The sequence below is a fragment of the Centroberyx affinis genome, unplaced genomic scaffold (assembly GCF_046629955.1).
Source record: "Centroberyx affinis isolate AG114_WGS23_722 - 3 ecotype Tasmania unplaced genomic scaffold, CSIRO-AGI_Caff_v1 ptg002724l_1, whole genome shotgun sequence".
Lineage (NCBI taxonomy): Eukaryota > Metazoa > Chordata > Actinopteri > Beryciformes > Berycidae > Centroberyx > Centroberyx affinis.
Genome location: NW_027280892.1, coordinates 320,740 through 340,793, shown reverse-complemented (window position 1 = coordinate 340,793; position 20,054 = coordinate 320,740). Strand labels below are relative to the sequence as shown.

Genomic DNA, 20,054 nt, shown 5'->3' with positions numbered 1-20,054 from the left:
TGGGATATAGTACATGACCACAGCCTCTCATGCCTTGCCAGGAACTGTTGGTGGCTTTCAGCAATGCAAAAAATACAAAAAAAAAAAAAAAATGAAATCACTCTAACCGCTAATTCAATCCTAAATCGTCAAATTGAAGTGCGCTCCTTCAAACGGAAGACCTCAAAGTGAAGAAGTCACGGATTTTCCAGTCGCCCGATTGCCTGGATTTTAGCGTTAATTCTTAATTACTCGTAGTTGTAATTAAGATAGAAACATGGAGGATTTCAAAGTGGGGGGGGGGGGGGGGGGGGCCACAGTCATGACTTAAGCGGTACGAAGGCAATTATGGGAGAGAAACAGAGAGTTCGGTTCCAGTCGAGGCGTAAAGGGATTTGGGTGATTGAAGGCTGAGGAGGTACGGCGTGTGCTTTGGGATTCAGTGTGTGTGTGTGTGTGTGTGTGGGGTTAGACAGTATTGTTCATTTTTTCCTCCTTTTACAAAGTCAACCTTTTTCCCTTAATCACAAGGAAATGAGTGTTTCTTTCTATTTTGAAACTTGATTGCTGGAGATGTGACGTTGTGTACTGAATTGCTCCTAGAGTCCATCTGAATTGTGCGTATTATATTATAGTGCGTGTTATGATTTCGTTACACTTCTTCTGGATGTAATCTAACGGCATACTTAAAGCAATATTCCACTTACTTTTAACATAACCAGAATTTATACCATATAACGGTAACACTTTACAATATGGGTCACTAAGTTAAGGGTTTGTTAATGCTTAATAAGTATTAACTAACCCTTAATTAACATTTAACTAATGTGTCTGGTAATCATTTACTAATGGTGTTCATGTTAGCTAAGGTATTAATTTATACATTATTTAATAGTCATCTTTATAAACTATTAAATAATGTATAAAGGAATACCTTAGTTAACATGAACACCATTTGTAAATTACACATTAGTTAACTGTTAATTAAGGGTTAGTTAATGCTTATCAAGCATCAAGTAACCTTTGTTAAGCATTAACTAACCCTTATTAAACATTAACTAACCCTTATTAAGCATTAAGTAACCCTTAACTTAGTGACCCTTATTGTAAAGTGTTACCATAGCGTTCCGATTTTTACTTCCCATTCATTTGAAAGAGCCACGAAAATAACCAGAAAACTGACATTTAACACGTTTGTGAACAGATTCAACATCAGATCCCACATTTTAGACAATAAAACAGTCTTGGGTCCGTCATCATTTTGCATTTTTATTCTTGGTTTACACTAAAATTAGTATTTTAGAATAAAAGTAGATCTGGTCTCCCAAACAGGAACTATCTCTCCTCAATGGTATCCCTCCACTACATTCTTTTCTATCAATAAAAATGCTATTTGGGGGAATTATGATCTAAAACATTGGACTTGTATTAAATGACAGTTTTCAGTCTCTTTTCATATAGTAAAAGTAAAAATCCGAACGCTACAAACTCGTCCAGCTGCATCTGATCTTGTTGAGTCGTTTTATATTCTGGTTTTCATGGCGGTCAAGTACCGAATAACCCCCCATGTTGAAACTAAGTGGAATATCGCTTTAATTGTGAAATGTTATTCTCTGTGTGATGAATTGGGATTGTATTTCAGATCTTGAACATGAACCCTTTGTCTTCCTCAGGATCACGACCACGGCCGCCTGCATGATGGACCTGCGCCGATATCCGCTGGACGAGCAGAACTGCACCTTGGAAATAGAAAGCTGTGAGTGGCACTGTGTGCAAGTGCGAGTGTGTGAGTGTGTGAGTGTGTGAGTGTGCATGGACAACCGTAGTCCTAGTCCAAACTCTCGCCTTGAGCACCAAACATTCTGTAACGCGGCGTCCTCCGCCAACACTGAAAACCCGTGTAAATATAGCGCCAAAAATTACAGTTTAGACCTAAATATCTTTCTGACATCGGTTCAAAACTGTTCCCAGAGCTGTTTTAATTTGAATTTTCACCGTGTATGTGAGGAAGTGAGAGAGAGGTGACGTCACACCGGAGGTTTATCTCCAAGCCGGTGACACTGCACGCCTCGCCTTGATTGGCCCATTGTATTTTAATATGATTACTAATTAACACGCAGCTTAAGCGCGCAGACTTAATCAGCCACACTGGGGGGGGGGGGGGGGGGTTGTTGGAATTTTCCATCTAGGTTTTAATAGCTTGGCATGATCCCGCCTTTCCGCCAACCTATTCCACCTCTTGTCCCTCGCCCCGCACAGCAGTGACTTCAGGTAAGAAGAACGCGCTTTCCTCCAAAGTCTCTGCAGGAGAGACTTCGGAGACGCTGAGGTCACGCAGCACTTTACGCCCGACTAATGCGAACTGGCATTTCTTGTTCAATCAGACTTGGCCGGAGTGCCTCGGTTGAATAATAGATACTACCTGCATGCATAGTTAAATCAACCCCCGCACAGTCCACACACACACACACACACACTCGAGTCATTGTGTGCCCTCTGGACGACTAGCTTGTGATGAAACATCACGTTGTGTTCACAGACCCCATGGGGAAATACCTGTGCATTCTTTTTAGCTTAAACTGTAATTGCACTCATAATAAAAACAATAATATGTTGGGAGATTAGTGTGTAATGAGTGGGTGTAATACTTGTGTCGAGGTCATTTGCATCACAGTGTGCTACTTATTCTCTTCATGGTTACCGGGGCCCAAGGCGGATCCAAGGTGTGTTTGGTCCCTGGACATTAAAACCATTATTATGGGGGCAGGGAATCCTTACATTTATTTATTAATTTATTTATTTATTTGTTGGTTTATTTAACAGGGGCAGTGCACATTAATAAACATTGCTGTAAACACGCCAGAGTTAGCCAAGAGGCTATTTGTCATCTGTAGTCCCTGGACAGATGTTACAGAGTCACCCTAAAAACATAATATAATATAATATAATATAATATAATATAATATAATATAATATAATATAATATAAGATTGAAATTACAAAGTTATTGAGATCATTTATAAGCATGCAGAACAATAATAAAAAGAAAAGAGAATATTATAATCACAGACATAAAAAGTTCAAGGCAACTGTTTTGACTTTGTTCAAGGCAACTGTGTTTTTTGTTTTTTGTTTTTTTCTGGTGCCCACTGGATTTACAGTAGTCTTTTCCTCAGGATCAACTGACCAAAAGTATATCTGAAGAATGGTGAAGTGTAATGTCTGCTTTCGGCAAGTCCACACTCTATGAACATTGTAAAAAGGTGTTCTTGTCTTCCTCTTAAATTTTTGCAATTTTGGACCTACATATAATTTGTCTTTTACATACCTGTAGCACTTGGACCCACAGAGAATATTGGCTCCAGAGTCAGCTGCCTCTTGCTGCTAACAGTGAGTCCAAATCTACTGTTTGCAATCTGACCTGACCGTCCAAAACTAGATCACTCCGCCAGTAATGCACTTGGGTTAGGGTTGTGCTGCGGCAGAGAAAAATAGTTCTCAACCCTCAACTCCCCTGTGGAGCCTACAAATGGCTTTTTTTTTTAGATATTTTGACGAAACCCATTTGGACATCATTGTTAGAGGCAACGTTGCTCGCCATTTCAACTAGGGCTGAATGATTTTGAAAAAATATCTTATTGCGATTATTTTGACTGATATTGCAATTGCGATATGATTTGCGATATTAGAGGGAATGATCATTTTCACATCATTATTCTCATTTTCATTGAAAAACAAATTCAAATGATTATGGTGTGATTTTTGCGGGGATCTGTACCAAACAAAGATGTTTTCTTAAGTCTGTAGAATATGATGTGTAGGCCAGGACATCTCTGCAGCACGACAATATTTCATTTAAAATGCTATTTTGACACACATTTCGCCTTTAACAAATATTGCGCCTCCTGCGATTTGAAAATTGCAGTGGGCCACATTGCGATTTCGATAAAATTTCGATTAATTGTTCAGCCCTAATTTCAACTGACAGCTGACTCTGGAGCCAATATTCTCTGTGGGTCCAAGTACTACAGGTATGTAAGAAACAAATTTTAAAAAGGGTCCAAAATTGACGAACGTATCCTTTAACACAACCCCTTGGAAGAAGTTAATCTTAAAGCATTTCCAAAGATAAATTGCCGCTAGCTCTCACGATTATGATTGTGTACCTCACTATTCAAAGCATATCCTCCATATTCACAAGTCATTCTCCACAGCTTGCTGGCCGATTTGATATCTGCGCGGTCTTCTCACACGTACATTAAATGGATGAGGGAAAAAAAAAGGCAAAAACATGATGAAGTCCATCCAGTAATGAGAAGGAGCTAATTCCCTGAAATCCTGCAGCTCCCTTCAGATAAGCTGGGGAATCTGAGGGGAGGAAGACGAGCCCCGTCCAATTAAGTTGGTCTAATTACTGAAAGGGCAGCGAAGGCCTGTTTCATACCGGTTCAGGCTGTAGACATAGCTTAGAGACTAGCCAGAAAAAACAGTAAAGGGAATGCGTTACTGCTGTTCCAGTTCAGCCAATGGGAAAATGGAAGATGCTCTCAGACAACAGAGAAACTGTCCTACTCCAGATTACAATTTTCTGAGAAAGACTCTACCAATATTTCTTCCCTTTTTACACTTGGAGGATATTAGTCATGACATGGGATTCTATTATATTTAGTATTGGACCTATTTTCAAAAGGTCGCAACTACCGATGTCATGCTCGTTTTTGTTCCCTTTCGAGGACGGAGCCACGATTTGTTAGTGAATTTCAGCCGACAATCATAAGTCGACAAAAGTGGGTTGAATTTCTATTGTATATATTTTTTTATTTTTTATTTGAAACATGACGACCCGGACCCCAGTACCATCCATGAGTGAACCTCACATTTCACATTCCCACTCATGTTTTCTGACATTGAGTCTATCCCACTCCATTGAAACTTGTTATCACCTTTTGTTGGCTAAAAAGGCAGAATAAGTACAATTTTGAATTTTGACTCAATTTAGCTTAAAGAGCATACTTACTTTTGCACACCCTATTTTTCATTTACTGTATTTCCTCTAATATTGGCCCGGGCCTTTATTTACCTCAACTGCAGAGGGTACCAGGCCTTTATTGGAAGCAGGCTTGGAGACAGGCCTTTATTTCTAATTCCCTCTGTTTGATAAGTATATTTGCTCATATTTTAGTACGAAGCCTCCTTGTTTTCTGATCTGCTTCTGTTGGGGTTCGTTAGGTAGCCGTTTTTTTGTTACTGCAATGCATTACCGATAATTACGGTAATCGACGACGGCACGCTCCAGAGACTTCCGCCGGCCGAGCCGTCTTGTGGCATACTGCCATCTTGTGGCACTTGTACGTTACTACAAACTACAGTTACATTATATAACAGGCACCAGGAGTATTCCGGTATCCACCGTTGTTTTTTCCTTTGTTTTTTTCCCCGGCCTGTATTTGGGGCCGGCCTTTATTTGTTCGTGTCGACCACGGCCCCGGACATTATCGGAGATCCAGCTTTTAATTGACTACTGGCCACTATTAGAGGAAATATGGTATTTTAATTTTATAGCTTCATAAAAATATATAAAATTTTCTCATTCCTTGTAAGAGAAAACATTGTATTCAGACAGAAAAAAAATCATTCAGACAAAACATTTCAAATAATTTCATTTTAAAATCATTTTGAAGCCCAACAACTTGTGAAAAAATTTACAAACTTTTTCACTGTAAAGTCAAAATCCTTGTCTCTGCCACCGTTTGAGGCCATATGTGTTGTGTTTCCCCTGCTCTTCCCAGACGGATACACCACCGATGACATTGAGTTCTACTGGCAGGGAGGGAGCTCGGTCACCGGGGTGGAGAACATCGAGCTACCGCAGTTCTCCATCATAGACTACCAAACCCTCTCCAAGAAAGCTGTGTTTGCGACAGGTAACGGTGTCTTACAGTGTCATTTGGCATATCCTTTTGACATTTTGAAGTTTAGTCATTTCTTCCCCGCAGGCTCTTGTCACACTGTAGGAGAAAGTTTCTAAATTGGGCCAGCTTGCTGCTAGTAGCCCTGGATATGATTTTTTATTTATTTTTTTCACTGAAATGCCAATACAGAACATTTTTCAACTTAATATGACAAGTTCCTGGTTAAGAAAAAGAGACTAAAATTGAAAATGCCAAGGTATGTCTTTAAGTAATTTAAGTTAATTTCAAATTTGCCTTACATCATCATTATAGACTGTTAAACATCCATTTTTCTATTCTCAGAAATGTTAATCTACTGGTATATTGACTGAAATATACGTAAGTGGATTGGGGCCACATGTGAAAAATGTATTTGAGTTCTGAGTTTAAAGTCAGAATTCTGAGTTTATTCTCAGAATTCTGATTTCAATCTCAAAATCTCAGAATTCTGACTTTAAATACATTTTTCACATGTGGCCCCTAATCCTCTTCTGTAGAAGTGAGCTCAGTCATGTCCAGTCGTCTTCAGCTGGCCAGTGCTTTGTGTTGCCTTTCGCAGGCTCCTATCCGCGGTTGTCGCTGAGCTTCAAGCTAAAGAGGAACATCGGTTACTTCATCCTGCAAACCTACATGCCCTCCACCCTGATCACCATCCTGTCCTGGGTCTCCTTCTGGATCAACTATGACGCCTCGGCTGCCAGAGTGGCCTTGGGTCAGTGGCCTTTTAAATTCTTCAATCGGGGATATCTATTTTTTTGTTTGTTTGCTTGATCTTCATTGAATTAGGCAGCCGATTAAGGAAAAAAAATCTGTTTCCAATAATGGCCTGGTAAGCGTTAAAAGGCCTCTTGAGGAAGAGCAGGGGGCAATTTGAGAGCTAATATCTGTCCCCAATCAGTGTCTACTGTCATCTTTATATACCTTTATCTACTCACCCCATCTTAAATAGAGAAAAAATACTTGGTTTGGAACACCAGGAAGTCCTCCTGAGCTTGGCTTTAACACCCATGTTGACCTAAATGTTGACAATTTCATTTAAAACATAATTTTTTTAAGTGTCAAAATGAGAAAAAAAAGGCAAGAAAAAAAAAGGCAAGAAGGTCCCTGGTTTGATTCCCAGCTCCGGTCCTTTCTGTGTGGAATTTACGCGATCTCCCCATGTTCTCCTGGGTTTTCCTCCCACAGTCAGCTGGACTGGACACTCTAAATGACCCATAGGTAGGGATGTGAGTGTCTGTCTATCTGTGTTAGCCCTGTGATGGACTGGAGACCTGTCCGGGGTTGTCTCCCTGCCTTCCCTGTGACCCTGAATAGGAATGGCTGACGACAATATGCGAAAATCTACTGAAGTTAAAAACAACTGGAGTAGTTCATCATGAGTTTACAATTACACAAATGTGGACTGTCTTGTTTTTTTGGGAGGGTTTGTTTTGGTTCTTGAAGTGGAATTTTTAAAGCTTATACATTTTAGAAGATGATTCTGATGATGATTCTGCTTCTTGCCAACTCTCTGTGTCAGCCAACCAACATAATAGTGCTGTGTTTAAGGCTCATAGAGCACCTTGCTAAGCAATATTCCACTTAGTTTTAACATGGGGGTGATCTTGATGAGTAGTTTATATTCTGGTTTTCATGGTGGTCAGGTGTCAAATACTAAGTAAATACAAAACTAAGTTGAATATTGCTTTAATGTACAGTTCTTGGGGTGTTTGAGCAAAATGCCCGATTCACATTCCAGTCCCTGTAGCCATCACATGCTTAGACACAGCTCTTTGGCTCTTACTGTACACTCACCTCTAAATGCACATGCACACACAGCCTTCTAGGGGGAGTATCGACTTGTAAACACTGCCTGCCTTGGCTGAATGTTCATTTGCACACACCCTCAGGGCAGAGTGTGTACCAACCAAACGCCCTCAAGGCAGAGTGAATTCCCCTTGACAGTGTTATGTAGCGCTCACCACTCTGGGTGGGTACAGAGAGGATCGACATTATCACACACGTTCATACACGGACTGTAAAAAAGTCATTCTCAAAAAATCCCCAAATCATAATGAACTTTTAAAAAAATAAAGAGTGGTAGTGGGACATTTTATTCTCGAAGGGCCATATTCAGACTGTGTAAAGTTACATGGGTTTTACATGGATCGAGATCTGCATGTTTGAGTTGTTGGACTAATCGATGTGCACAGTGAGGATTTTGTCCGCGCCTCCATTTGTGCATGAGTTTATTCAAATCCTTGTTTCTTTGGTGCTTCCTCATCAAAATGGTGGCAAATCAGGGCCATGGACTTTTCAACTTCTCATGTCTTTCTGCTGAAGCATTGCCTTTAAACACAGTACACCTTTGATCGTGTTCCATTTAGAACGATAGTGCACAAAGATTACATTGGCAACATGTCCTCGGGGCATGAATTATAATTATATGAATAAAAACATGCTTTACAAAATCTTGTCTCGCAGCTTCTCCCAGCATTCATTGGGCAGAAGGCAAGGAAACACCCTGGACAGGTCTCCAGTCCATCACACAGCAGACAGACAGACAAACACACATAGACAGACAAACACACTTACGCTCACATTGGTACCTATGTGTAATTTAGAGTCTGGAGAATACGTCAACTCCACATAGAAAGGAATAGTTCACCCCAAAATGGAAATTCAGTCATTATCTGCTCACCCCATGTCAGTGGCAAATATTGAAGTTAACAGGGTCGTCTTTTTACAGCTCCAAAAAAAGCTGAAAATGTCCATCAGATTTCTCCAAACAGCTCATGCAGCATAATCCAGGTGCTTTATTGCCATACGATTGCACTATGGGTCCAAAAGTCAAATATTTACCTCATTATATCCTATAATATACAAGTAGAATCTTCTGCGAATAGTATAGTATAGAATAGTATAGTATAATATAGTATAGTATAGTATAGTATAGTATAGTATAGTATAGAATAGTATAGTATAGTATGGTATAGAATAGTATAGTATAGTATAGTATAGTATAGTATAGTATAGTATAGAATAGTATAGTATAGTATAGAATAGTATAGAATACTATAGTATGGAATAGTATAGTATAGGATAGTATAGTATAGTATAGTATAGAATAGTATAGTATAGTATAGTATAGTATATAGTAGTACATAGTACATTTACTACAAAATGACTTATGAGACATGGTGTGCCATTTTAAAAATTCTGACCTCTCAAGGGAAAAAGCCTATTTCAAGGATTGGGTTGAAGACATCCATTTTGGTTGGTTATTACATAATGCACCATATTATTACATTTTCATTAAAAAAAAAGTGCAACTCCTGTATTTTGTAATAACCATCGCAATATGTAATACAAAATACAAAATACGGGGAAATTTATTACATATTGCGTTCAGGCTGTGTATTACAAAATGCGGCAGATTATTACAAAATGCAGGTGTTATTACAAAATGAAGTGAAAATTTATTACAGTTTGTCGAGTTATTACATAATGCGTTGTTACAAGCCCAAACAGCCTCAAGATGTTGCTGCAGTTTATTTGTATTTACTTGCATCTTGAGTCTGAACATGACCCATTCAAAACCTTAGAGGAAATCTTGACCACCTCCTGTATGGCAAGAAGCAGCAGGACATAGATGGGTTCTGATGCGATGGCTCCCTCCTTGGGTATATACAGTATGGATAGATGTGAAAAATAGAAAAAGAGTACAGTCGGGCATGTAGTTGTAATGTCAAAGGTAAAACCCATCCTTGGATACTCTTACACTGTTACCTATCATCAGTCTGTGATGGTCAATGCATTCCAGAAATTATTTTGAGGAAGTGTTGTAATTTATTTTGTTGGTGAACACACTTTCCCTCAACCTGTCTTGTCTAGTTCTACTCCAGCTAGTGATTTCCTACATTTCCCAAAATGCCTTTCAACAACCCCCAGAGAATATGCCTAAACTTGTTGCATCCAGCTGTTGGTTTTAGATGTAGGCGAAGAGAAGAATAATCATACATAGTAAGAGCAAGAGTTTTTCCAGTCAGTGTCGATGGATTCCTCCCTGTATGACTGTTGAACATTGGTGCAAAATGGCGGCTCTAGAAAGAAGCCCATTGTAGCCCATTGTACACCATCAAACAACAAAATGGACCTAGGAATTCAAGGCACATCACCAACAGCTGTTTTTTTTATCAGTGTTAAAGTGCTGTAGGTTGGAATCTTCTTTTAATGTCAAGAGGTTATAGGTTGGGTCAGTGGAATGCCCTCACAAGTGTGGTAACGCCAACATGAGCGAGCTTGTGTGTATGCATGAACACACACACACCTCGGCGTCCTTGTGTTCCTCAATACGTGGCCTCGGCTTCAGGCAGCTCGTATCCTTTTTTTTTACCAGCGGATGAGGCCTCTGATTCATGGTGTGCATCCCAAACTTGAGCGTGAGGTCAGAGCCTGCAATGAGCTGCATCAATTTATCTCTCATCTCTCCATACAAGTCATCTCCTCAAATGCAAACAAAGCCATTTTTATAGTGTTTTAGACACACCCATATAGACCTTTTTCACAAACATGGCTGCCGTACTTCCGCAGGGTAAAGCTCGGTTCTCACCTTTGGCAGCAATGTTAAAAAGCCAACTTTCTGCTGCCCATAACTCTGTCTGTGATCACTTATTGTGTGTTTCAACACAATGTATAACACAATACAGGTGTTGTCACTGACATTTATTTGTGTTTCTGTTGTCAGAAGACTGCGCAACTATAAAAAAAAAAGTGATTTGATCGAGGGTCACAAAATGCTAACTGGCTAACCAAGGCTAACGCTAATTTCTGTACTGTTAGCATTTTGTCACCCTCAATCACAGTTACTTGCGCAGTCGTCTGACAAAAAACAGAAAGATATGTCAGTGATAACACCTGTATTATTATGTTGAAACATAAAATGACAAAAGACAGAGTTATGGGTTTTTTAACATTGCTGGCAATGGTGAGCTATACTCTGTGGAAGTACCCCCAGCTGGAGTCATTCCTATGTTCCCAGGGTCCTATGTTCCCCAGATTAAATGGCACATAATGGGAACATGACAAAGGGTCCTATGTTCCCAGGGTCCTATGTTCCCCAGTTCTACATATGTGCTCTCCCAGGGTCCTATGTTACCAGGGTCCTAGGTCCTAAAAATCGTCATAGAACTGGGGAACATAGGACCCTGGGAACATAGGACCCTGAGAGAGCACATATGTAGAACTGGGGAATATAGGGCCCTGGGAACATAGGACCCTGGGAACATAGGACCCTTTGTCATGTTCCCATTATGTGCCATATACATCTGGGGAACATAGGACCCTTGGAACATAGGACCCTGGGAACATAGGACCCTGGGAACCTAGATACGCTCCCCGGCCAGCCATGTAAAGGGCCTAGCATCTTCTGACGACACAGCCGTATGGAGCAAAATGGCTCATGTGGGTTCTGATGTGTGCTTTCATGGCATTTGCCAAACATTTAGCCCTTTGTTGCTGTCACGTTTAATGCTCGGTGTTTACGCTATGCAGTCCATCACGCTTTACTGGGGAACAGTGATGGTGCGGCGCCTGGGGTGGGCTTTACGCCACTGGAGCGTGTAACTCCACACTTCTCCTGTAACAGTATATGGCATTCTTGGATAGAAGCGCAGAATATGATGTGTTGCTGTCCGGGTGAAATTGAATAGGCGTGACAGCATAAATGTGTGTGCGTTTTACTCTGTGTCGTAACCTTGTTGTGAACCGCTCGTGCTTTCTGAATCGTATATACCGCACGCCCTTGGGAAATGCATAGTTGCTGAGTTAAGACTCTTTGACTGATCCTCACTGATATTAGGCAGAAAGCGGCTTGTCATAATGCAAAAGCCACCTTGGCAATTCCAGGCGTGGATAGGGGTCTCACCGCAGGGGAAGTGAGCACCTAATTTTGGAGTGCGCCCCTAATTTGAATTTTAAAACTACATTATAAAACAGTGTATTTCTCTCTCTTGGTCTCTTGCTCTCTCTCTCTCTCTCTCTCTCTCTCTCTCTCTCTCTCTCTCGCTCAAAAACCTCAGTTGCTTGCCTAGTCTGGTCATACTGCAGTCATAATCATGGTCATGTGGAAGCTAGGCTCGTATTATCATATCTCTAAGTCTCATGAGAGAAAGTGTGAGAGAAATCTGAGTCGTGAAAAGAAAGAAAAATGCCTTTTTGCGGTTTGTTAGTCCAACCCTTATCCTGTCTTTACAGCCCCACCTTGTGATTTTGGCTGATAAGATGGCTGGATTTTTACATAAAAATCATAAACTAAACAAGTCCATATATACAATAACCTATATTTTCACCATCTGGGCACCTTTGGAGGGCCATATTTGGTCTGTGTACCCCACTTTACGCAGCCCTGCTCTAACCACGTGGCCATCCTGCGGTCACAAAACCTCAGATGAAGCACAGATGTGGCACAGCGCTGAAGTCGGAGAGTGATCATTAGTCTCCATTCCACAGCAAAGGCAATAGAGTGCATTAGCTGTGAGCTAGCCCTCTGGAAGGAGCTGAATTATTGAGGCGAGAGAGGCATATCAAGTCAATGGCCCGTCCATTCCAGTGTTTATAATACCCATTAGTCTTCCATTACACGGGTCACGTCTGTGTGTGAAGCAGAGGTGAGCGAGAGTGCACTACAGCTGCTTCTATCTATAGCTTGTATATTTAACACATTAATACGTTAAATTTGTTTTAAAGGAAAAATGCATGTTTTATTCTACCTCTTCAAGTACTTCAAGAACTACTGGACCCTAGATCTGTTAACTTAATGATCAGTGTTGTGTTGTTCTCTATAGCAGTAATGGTACATTAAAGGGGCATTAAGTAAACTGTGACCTGAGACCATAGCAATAGGGAAGGGGAGAGCCTACGTAATCACTCCCCCCTGCCGGTGCCAGAAGTAAATCCCCAAGGGAAACTGCTCATAAACATTCATGTTGTCCACAGCTACTCTAGTTTTGTTCGGTGTACCGGTGCAGATTGTTCCTGGTTTATCCACTGGATAAACATATAGTATGAAGGATAATAAATAAAAGACAATGATATTCTCCAAAAAAAATGAAGGGTACAAGAGTGTATACCTGGTGTCACAGGCCAGAGAACTGCTGCACATACCCTATGGAGCAACGTGGCAACTTGGCGCTTAGTCGCAAAAGCCACAGCAAACAAGCTAGCTGTTTCTAAAGTAGCTGCAATGATTTTCACCTCTCTGAATCCTCCTCATCTCATCCTTCAAAAATGCAATAAACCTGCAATAAGCGATATCAGGCCCTATAACCAATCCTCAAACTAACGTGTGCTGTGTGGAGACATAATGATATAACCCAGTATCCACATGCTGGCCAGCTGTGTTGCTGTTTTCACCTCTTTTCTAAAGCTTGTTGTCAAATTATGATCCTGAGCGAAGATCCTCCCGGAGCATCCAATAGCTATACATTTTTTTAAAGAGTAACTAAACCCTAAACACAAATATGAGGGGAAGCCTAGCACCTAATGGTGAAAAATAGGGTGATGAACTGGCCATCTGCTATTGGCTGGCCTTTGTGCCAGGTGATGTCACCTTCTATAGAGTTCATCACCATTTGGTGACATCACCTGGTGCAAAGACCAGCCAATAGCAGATGGCCAGTTCATTACCCTATTTTTCACCATTAAAAATTTGTATAGCTACTGGATGCTCCGGGAGGAGCTTCACCACAGATTTGGGTGCTGTTTAGTTACTCTTTAAACTAGCTTGGCTCCTCCCTCGCTGTTTAACCTTCCACGGGAGAAAGGCCTGGCAAAGCAAGAGTGGTAACCAGCGAGACTTCTCCTTAGGTATGTTTAGCTTAACTATTAGTCTTTATGCATGGTGCTTTGCAGTGTTTGTCCTTTGCGGGCCTCTGTAGTGCAGTGGGCGTATACGTTGTTTTTGGGATAGAGACAGGGAGGGAGGGAGGAGTGGCTTTTTGAGTCTATTTACAAATGTGTTGCTGTTTTTGTCACCCTCTAGTGGTCTGAAAATTTCGCCGATCACTGCACTAGAGATAGAAGCACACTATGTGATGACGCCTTAAGATGCCACAAAATGTGTTCATTTGTTAGACACTGGCAATTGATAAAATCTAATATCATAAACTTACATAACTTACATAACAACACTGTGATTCAACCTAAAATCTGGAAATTGATGCAAAGGCTAAATTACTGCTATTAGATGGGACGAGTGTGGAAAGAAATGCCTATTGTTGGTTTGAATGGGGAATTTCGTTCTGGCTACTGCAAGTCTCAAATTATAGTCATATTTTCACATTCGAGACGAGTAAGCAAGCTAATTAGGCAGAGATCGAACAGAAACGTAGACCTGGTGAAGAACATAATATATTTACTCGAGAATGGAATGTGTTGTGATGCTGGTCACTCGCTCGCAGCACCGTCCTCACATCGGTGAACAGTTGAAGATGCTGGAAGTGTGTGTGTGTTTGTGTCTTCAAACTTTCAGTGAGTTTGAAAGCCAGAAATCTCAGCACTTGGCCAAGTAATCGATGATTCATTGGTATTGGTCAACAACCCTATCAACCCCGGCATTTATAAATATGGTAATTCGTGCTATGGGACCGTAAAATCGTACTTATTGCACCTCTAAGAAGTAGTTCACATGGTGTTCCCTCTGCTATGCGGTTGTTAATGCTCAGGACTTTCTTCTAACTTTCCCCTCTTGTCTTTCCACTTCTTCCCTCGCTCTTCCCTCAGGTATAACCACGGTGCTGACCATGACCACCATCAACACCCACCTGAGGGAGACCCTACCCAAGATCCCGTACGTCAAGGCCATCGACATTTACCTCATGGGCTGCTTCGTCTTCGTCTTCCTGGCCTTGCTGGAGTACGCCTTCGTCAACTACATCTTCTTCGGTCGAGGTCCCCACTTGCAGAAGAAGGTGGCGGAGAAGGCGGCTAAATCCAACAATGAGAACAAGAGCAGATTGGAAAGCAACAAAGTGCAGGTGGGACAGGGGCTTTAGGGTACACTTCTATATATATCTCAGGCTCTTGCATCAGATTTAGTGCAAAGAAAACAGTAATCTCCAACTCGACTTTTGTGTGGGAAGCAAATACAGATTCTGGTAAACAGAAGAAAGAGGAAGTACGAATAATACATTCTTCTGCAGCTGTGCATGATCTAAGTGTTGAATGAATTCATCTTTATTATTATATCTATAACCATGAAAGTTGATACATCACTTGGCTAAATGTAACCATAAACTGGAGACTGGAGATATCCTCAACCAATGTCCAATGTGATCACAAGGGAAATGTTTCCTCTGTAACGTCTGCCTTTCACAAATAAGAAAACAAAGGAAATTACATTTAGATTAGCATAGTACAGTGGTTCTCAATCATGTGTCACTGTGACCCAAGACTATACAGGTTTTAATTCCAACCAAACACTACAGCAGCAGCAGTGTTTCCCACAGGTTGACGGTGGTTGTTTAGGATGAATTCCTTGTCCTTACCTACAGTGAGAGCGGTGTGTCCAGTGGAAACCAACTGGTGATCAGGGGCAATATGCAATGAAGTCTCTGCACTGCACTCATGTTCACTTTGAGTAGTGTTATAAATCTCAGATTAAAAAGTATGTTTACAAATCCCGTTACTAACACATGCGAGTTTGGAGCAAATTGTGGAATTTTAAGTTTCACTTTCATTTTCACAATGGGAGACATGATGTGATGCACACATTAGGCACATTATAGATTGATTTAGATCAATTTCTATACATTGACTAAGTTTTGATTTTGTGGCGACTGTGCCGATATTGTACTGTAGACTACAGTTGAGCCTATGTATGGGAAACACTGGCAGTTTTCACTGATTAATTAAGGCGTGTTAGTCAGAGACCACTGCACCAACAAACTCAAAAGTCCTCTGTACACTTTTCAGATATGTAAACTTTTAACTTATTGTCTGATAGAAAGGCCTACATTCTAAAGTTTCTAAAGTTTAATTTCGAAGATATGATTGTAAAGCTGTTTAACTACTTAACAGGATTTAAGGATATGACTTTTATCTGATAATCGGTAATATCATAGAGCATTATTTCTTCTCTAGAGGCACAAGTTCCTGTGGCATTCTCCTGGCCACTCGGATGACATCCAGAATGTTGACCTTGTCCGCTGCTGTAGTGGTGCTGTAGTGGTTGGTGGGAATGGAACCTGCATCATCTTGGGTCATGACTGAAAACCACTGGCATAGAAGAATGCTCGGCACACAGTGAAGCTGAGTGTGTTGAGAAATGTGCGGGTGATGTATTGATGTTTGCAGTCTGTTGGGGTTTCGCTGACCTCTGACCACGTCTCTTCTCAGGTCGACGCCCACGGCAACATCCTCCTGACCAACCTGACCAATGAGATGAGCGGAGCGGATATGATGGGCGCCCTCAATGACCCCCGGGCCACCATGTTCTCCTACGACAGCGCCAGCATACCAGTACCGCAAGCCGATGACCAGCCGAGACCTGTACGGCCGGCCGGCCATCGACCGCCCCATGGGCCACAAGAAGGGCCGCTTGAGGAGGAGGGCCTCGCAGCTCAAAGTCAAGATCCCCGACCTCACAGACGTCAATGCCATAGACAAGTGGTCTCGTGTCATCTTCCCCATCACGTTCACCTTCTTCAACCTGGTCTACTGGCTTTACTATGTCCACTAGGGCGGCGATAGCGAGCCTGCGTGGCAACACCGCTGCTAGCAATTTGTTTATCAAGCTAGCTAGGTCTTGTACAGTGAGGGCAATGGAAGGGCATTCTATTCAGCCCGTTTGTATAAATTCTATCGCGGAATGAGAGGAGTCCTGGATGTCTTTTCAATGTAAATACAATTTAATATACAACATATAAATAAATATATATATATAAATATATATATATATAAAAGAGAAGTATAATTTAATAAATTCTCTCACTTTTTGCTGTACTCATCCATACAAAATAGAACTAGACAAATTAATATGGAATTTAAGACACGGTTAAGGTATGGCATTTCTAAGTCTGAACTTTGTGCCAAATGGACTTTGGTGACTCCAACATTACTATAGGCAATGATCTTTCATTTATTGTATCTCCTTTTCTCACCTTATTTTATCTCACTTTTTGCATGTGAACTGAACACAACTTTTATTTGCTGATAAGGTTAAAAAAAAACAACAACAACGAAGAGAAAAAAGCCCAGTGCAAAAACAGTGGGTAACTAAAAAGGTTTTCACTTGGTTCAAACTGATCTCGCGATGGAAGCAGTTTCTGCCGAATGAAACCTCATCTGGTGACTTAACGGGAAGACATCTGGTTGAATTCCATCCTAATATGGTAGTCCTCATTTGGTTCAGCTCAATGCTATGACTAAGTTTATTCTTGTGGAGGTGGGCAGTTGTTCATTGTGTTCAAACCCTCCTCTGACAGTCTTCTGTACGCTGAAGAACAGCTTACTCTGCTCTTCATAAATGACATGATTTTGTTCGGATTACGCTGAGTGCATGTGCATTTACCTGCTTTCTGCACTGTAAAACAAAGTCTGTTTTCTTTCCTTTCTGTACAAAGCTTTGCAGGGCTCTGTTGAGCCTCCCTGTATTATAATCATTATACTGTATGCTTTCGAACAATCATTGCATTTAAGGTAAGTACAGGACAGATGTTAATTGGATCTCGACAAATCTCACAAAAACGAAATTTCTTCTAAATTTGTATCTACAATATTCTCACAGCGTCTGTGAGCATGTAAAATGTAATTTTCTTTAAAAGAAATCAGGTAAAGAATGACCTATGATGTCACCACGCTTTCGAAAACCACATTTAAAATTTCAAGCCCTGATAATACACGCTGTGGGGGTCGAAACCTTTTTGGTGCAGCTTAAAGTGAGAGAGCGGGCATCCTTGTGAAGCAGGCCGAAATTATAGAAACTATTGCAGAATCGGTGTCGGATAAATGAAGGCATCTGTTAGCATTGCATAGAGCTTCGCTGACCTGATCGCGTTAGTTTATAAAAGAGCGGTTGGCAAGATCTCTCACTGCAAAAAATGGCAAGCCATCAAGCGATTTTATCTTGTTTCCAGACCTATCAAGCTTATTTTGTGATATTTTTTGTCAAATTATCTCACTGCACTGGCAGTGGGGGCCGAAACCAGATCACCTTGCTGGTTTCAACACATTTCACTTGATACATGCCAAAATGACTTCTTTCAAGAAATCATCATAAAACAATGAAGAAAATCTTGAAACAGGAAACTTTCTCCAAGACAATTTCACTTTTACCAAGTAAATGTCCTGAAACAAGTTACATTCTCCTGAAAAAAAAAACAATTAAAAATTATAAATTAATTAATAAAAATGAATTAATAAAATAATAAAAGTTACCTGGAGAAAGCCTGGGAGCTCTATATCAAGATAAACTGTAAGTTTGTAGCAGTTCTTTTCAGTGTATTGTTCATTTGAAACCTATCATTTCAAATATGTTATTTGAAAGAATATAGTAGTACTTTATAATGTGGTAATTTATTTTATTTTATTTATTTTTGCTCTTATATGTATCACCGGAAGATGTATGTTTTATAAAATGGTGGTGTCCTGTAATCCCATGTGGGATGGGCCAGATGTTTGGCATGACACAGAAATAAAAATAAACTAACTAACTGACTAACTATAAAATAAGCTTGATAAGTCTGGATACAAGATAAAATAACAAGCCTGTCAGCTTTGGCATTGTTGGATTTCAATAGATTGCCTTTCTACTACTTATTATTAATGCTTATGTAGTCAAGCCTGGTGATCAATTACAAGTCCCACGCTATAATTTGCTCTAACTCTAACTTCCCTAACTGGTAAAACAGCCGTCTCTAATACGTTATTTTATCAAGACAAATAAGTAGTGAGGACAGCTGGAGTAGTAAAGCTGTAATTTTGCCAAGGCAAAAGAGCAACAATTAGCGTCACAATAGGTGTTTGTAGTTTCTGCTAGTTAGGTCTGTAGCTGGAAGGAAAGGGGAAAAGCCTTTAAACAGTTCTGAGAAACCAAAGTGAAGTGAGCTTGCTTTTCTGCATGGGACAACCAAATGAAGAGGAAGGGGTGGCACGCCTACATACTGGCTGATTACAGTGTAAGAGAGGTAGAAGCATGATTCATGTACACTGACAGAGAGACAATCCCATTGCTTTCCCATTGCATACTATCATAATCTGTGACAGTCCACGATTGTCCATTTCTAATATTATCCGATGAGAACATTTTTCTCCCTTTAGGGACATCGACATCTATTTGCCAAATGCGGTGTGGATTTTCTGGATTGGACTTTGTGTGTGTGTGTATGCAATGGGACGTCAGTATGATCGACAGTTGAGTTCTGCTCTTGCCAACTGGGCTTAAAATGCCTGCATGTCCTCCAAGTGTATATAATGACGTCATATTGCTGTCTTAAAGCAGTGATTCTCAACCTTTCTCATATCAAGGACCCCAAATTTAGTCCACATTAGAGCCACAGTATGACCCCCGTTTGATGAGAATTTGTCTCCTGGACCTAAATCTGAGAATATTTTTATTGTTAGATATGATTTTGTCCAGAATTCCATGACTATCTGTATTGTAGGTAGAGAGATATCAGTGAAACTATGACCAAAATAGACATTCTTCTACATTCTCTAATTGTGTTAACTTCTTGTAAATGAAATATTGGTGAGGTTTAACAATTTGCTTTAACATCAATTTGCTGGGGACCCCCTGGAACCCCCTCAAAGGCCCCCTTGGTGGTCTCCGGACCCCACGTTGAGAACCACTGTCTTAAACTTTGAGCACAACTATGACATTCATTACAGTCACTTTATGGCCGGGTATGCCGCAAATATGGCCACCAGCATAGGTGGTACCCAAATTATTGCCAGTATTTTCAATCATGAAGAAACCGAATTATATATGCAATGTGATTGTGTAAAGTAATTTTCTATTCCTCCATGATTCGCCAATGGATGCCAAAAATGTTGTGGTGTAGTAATAGTGGCTCGATGCCAAGTACAAATATGGACCGCCTGTGTTATCAGGGCTTAACAAAAAAAAAAAAAAAAAAAAGCAAAAAA

The 20,054-nt window shown here is 40.5% G+C and overlaps 1 protein-coding gene across 1 annotated transcript in view; it reads left to right on the top strand.

The window, feature by feature from the left end:
• Positions 1-16,647, top strand: part of gabrb1 (gamma-aminobutyric acid type A receptor subunit beta1) — a 43,315-nt gene extending 26,668 nt beyond the window's left edge. Inside the window, 6 exon segments of the mRNA XM_071535497.1 lie at positions 1,653-1,735; positions 5,769-5,903; positions 6,490-6,642; positions 14,691-14,938; positions 16,305-16,424; positions 16,426-16,647. Of these exon segments, the coding sequence (XP_071391598.1) occupies positions 1,653-1,735; positions 5,769-5,903; positions 6,490-6,642; positions 14,691-14,938; positions 16,305-16,424; positions 16,426-16,647 (961 nt within the window).
• Positions 16,648-20,054: the final 3,407 nt, after the last annotated feature.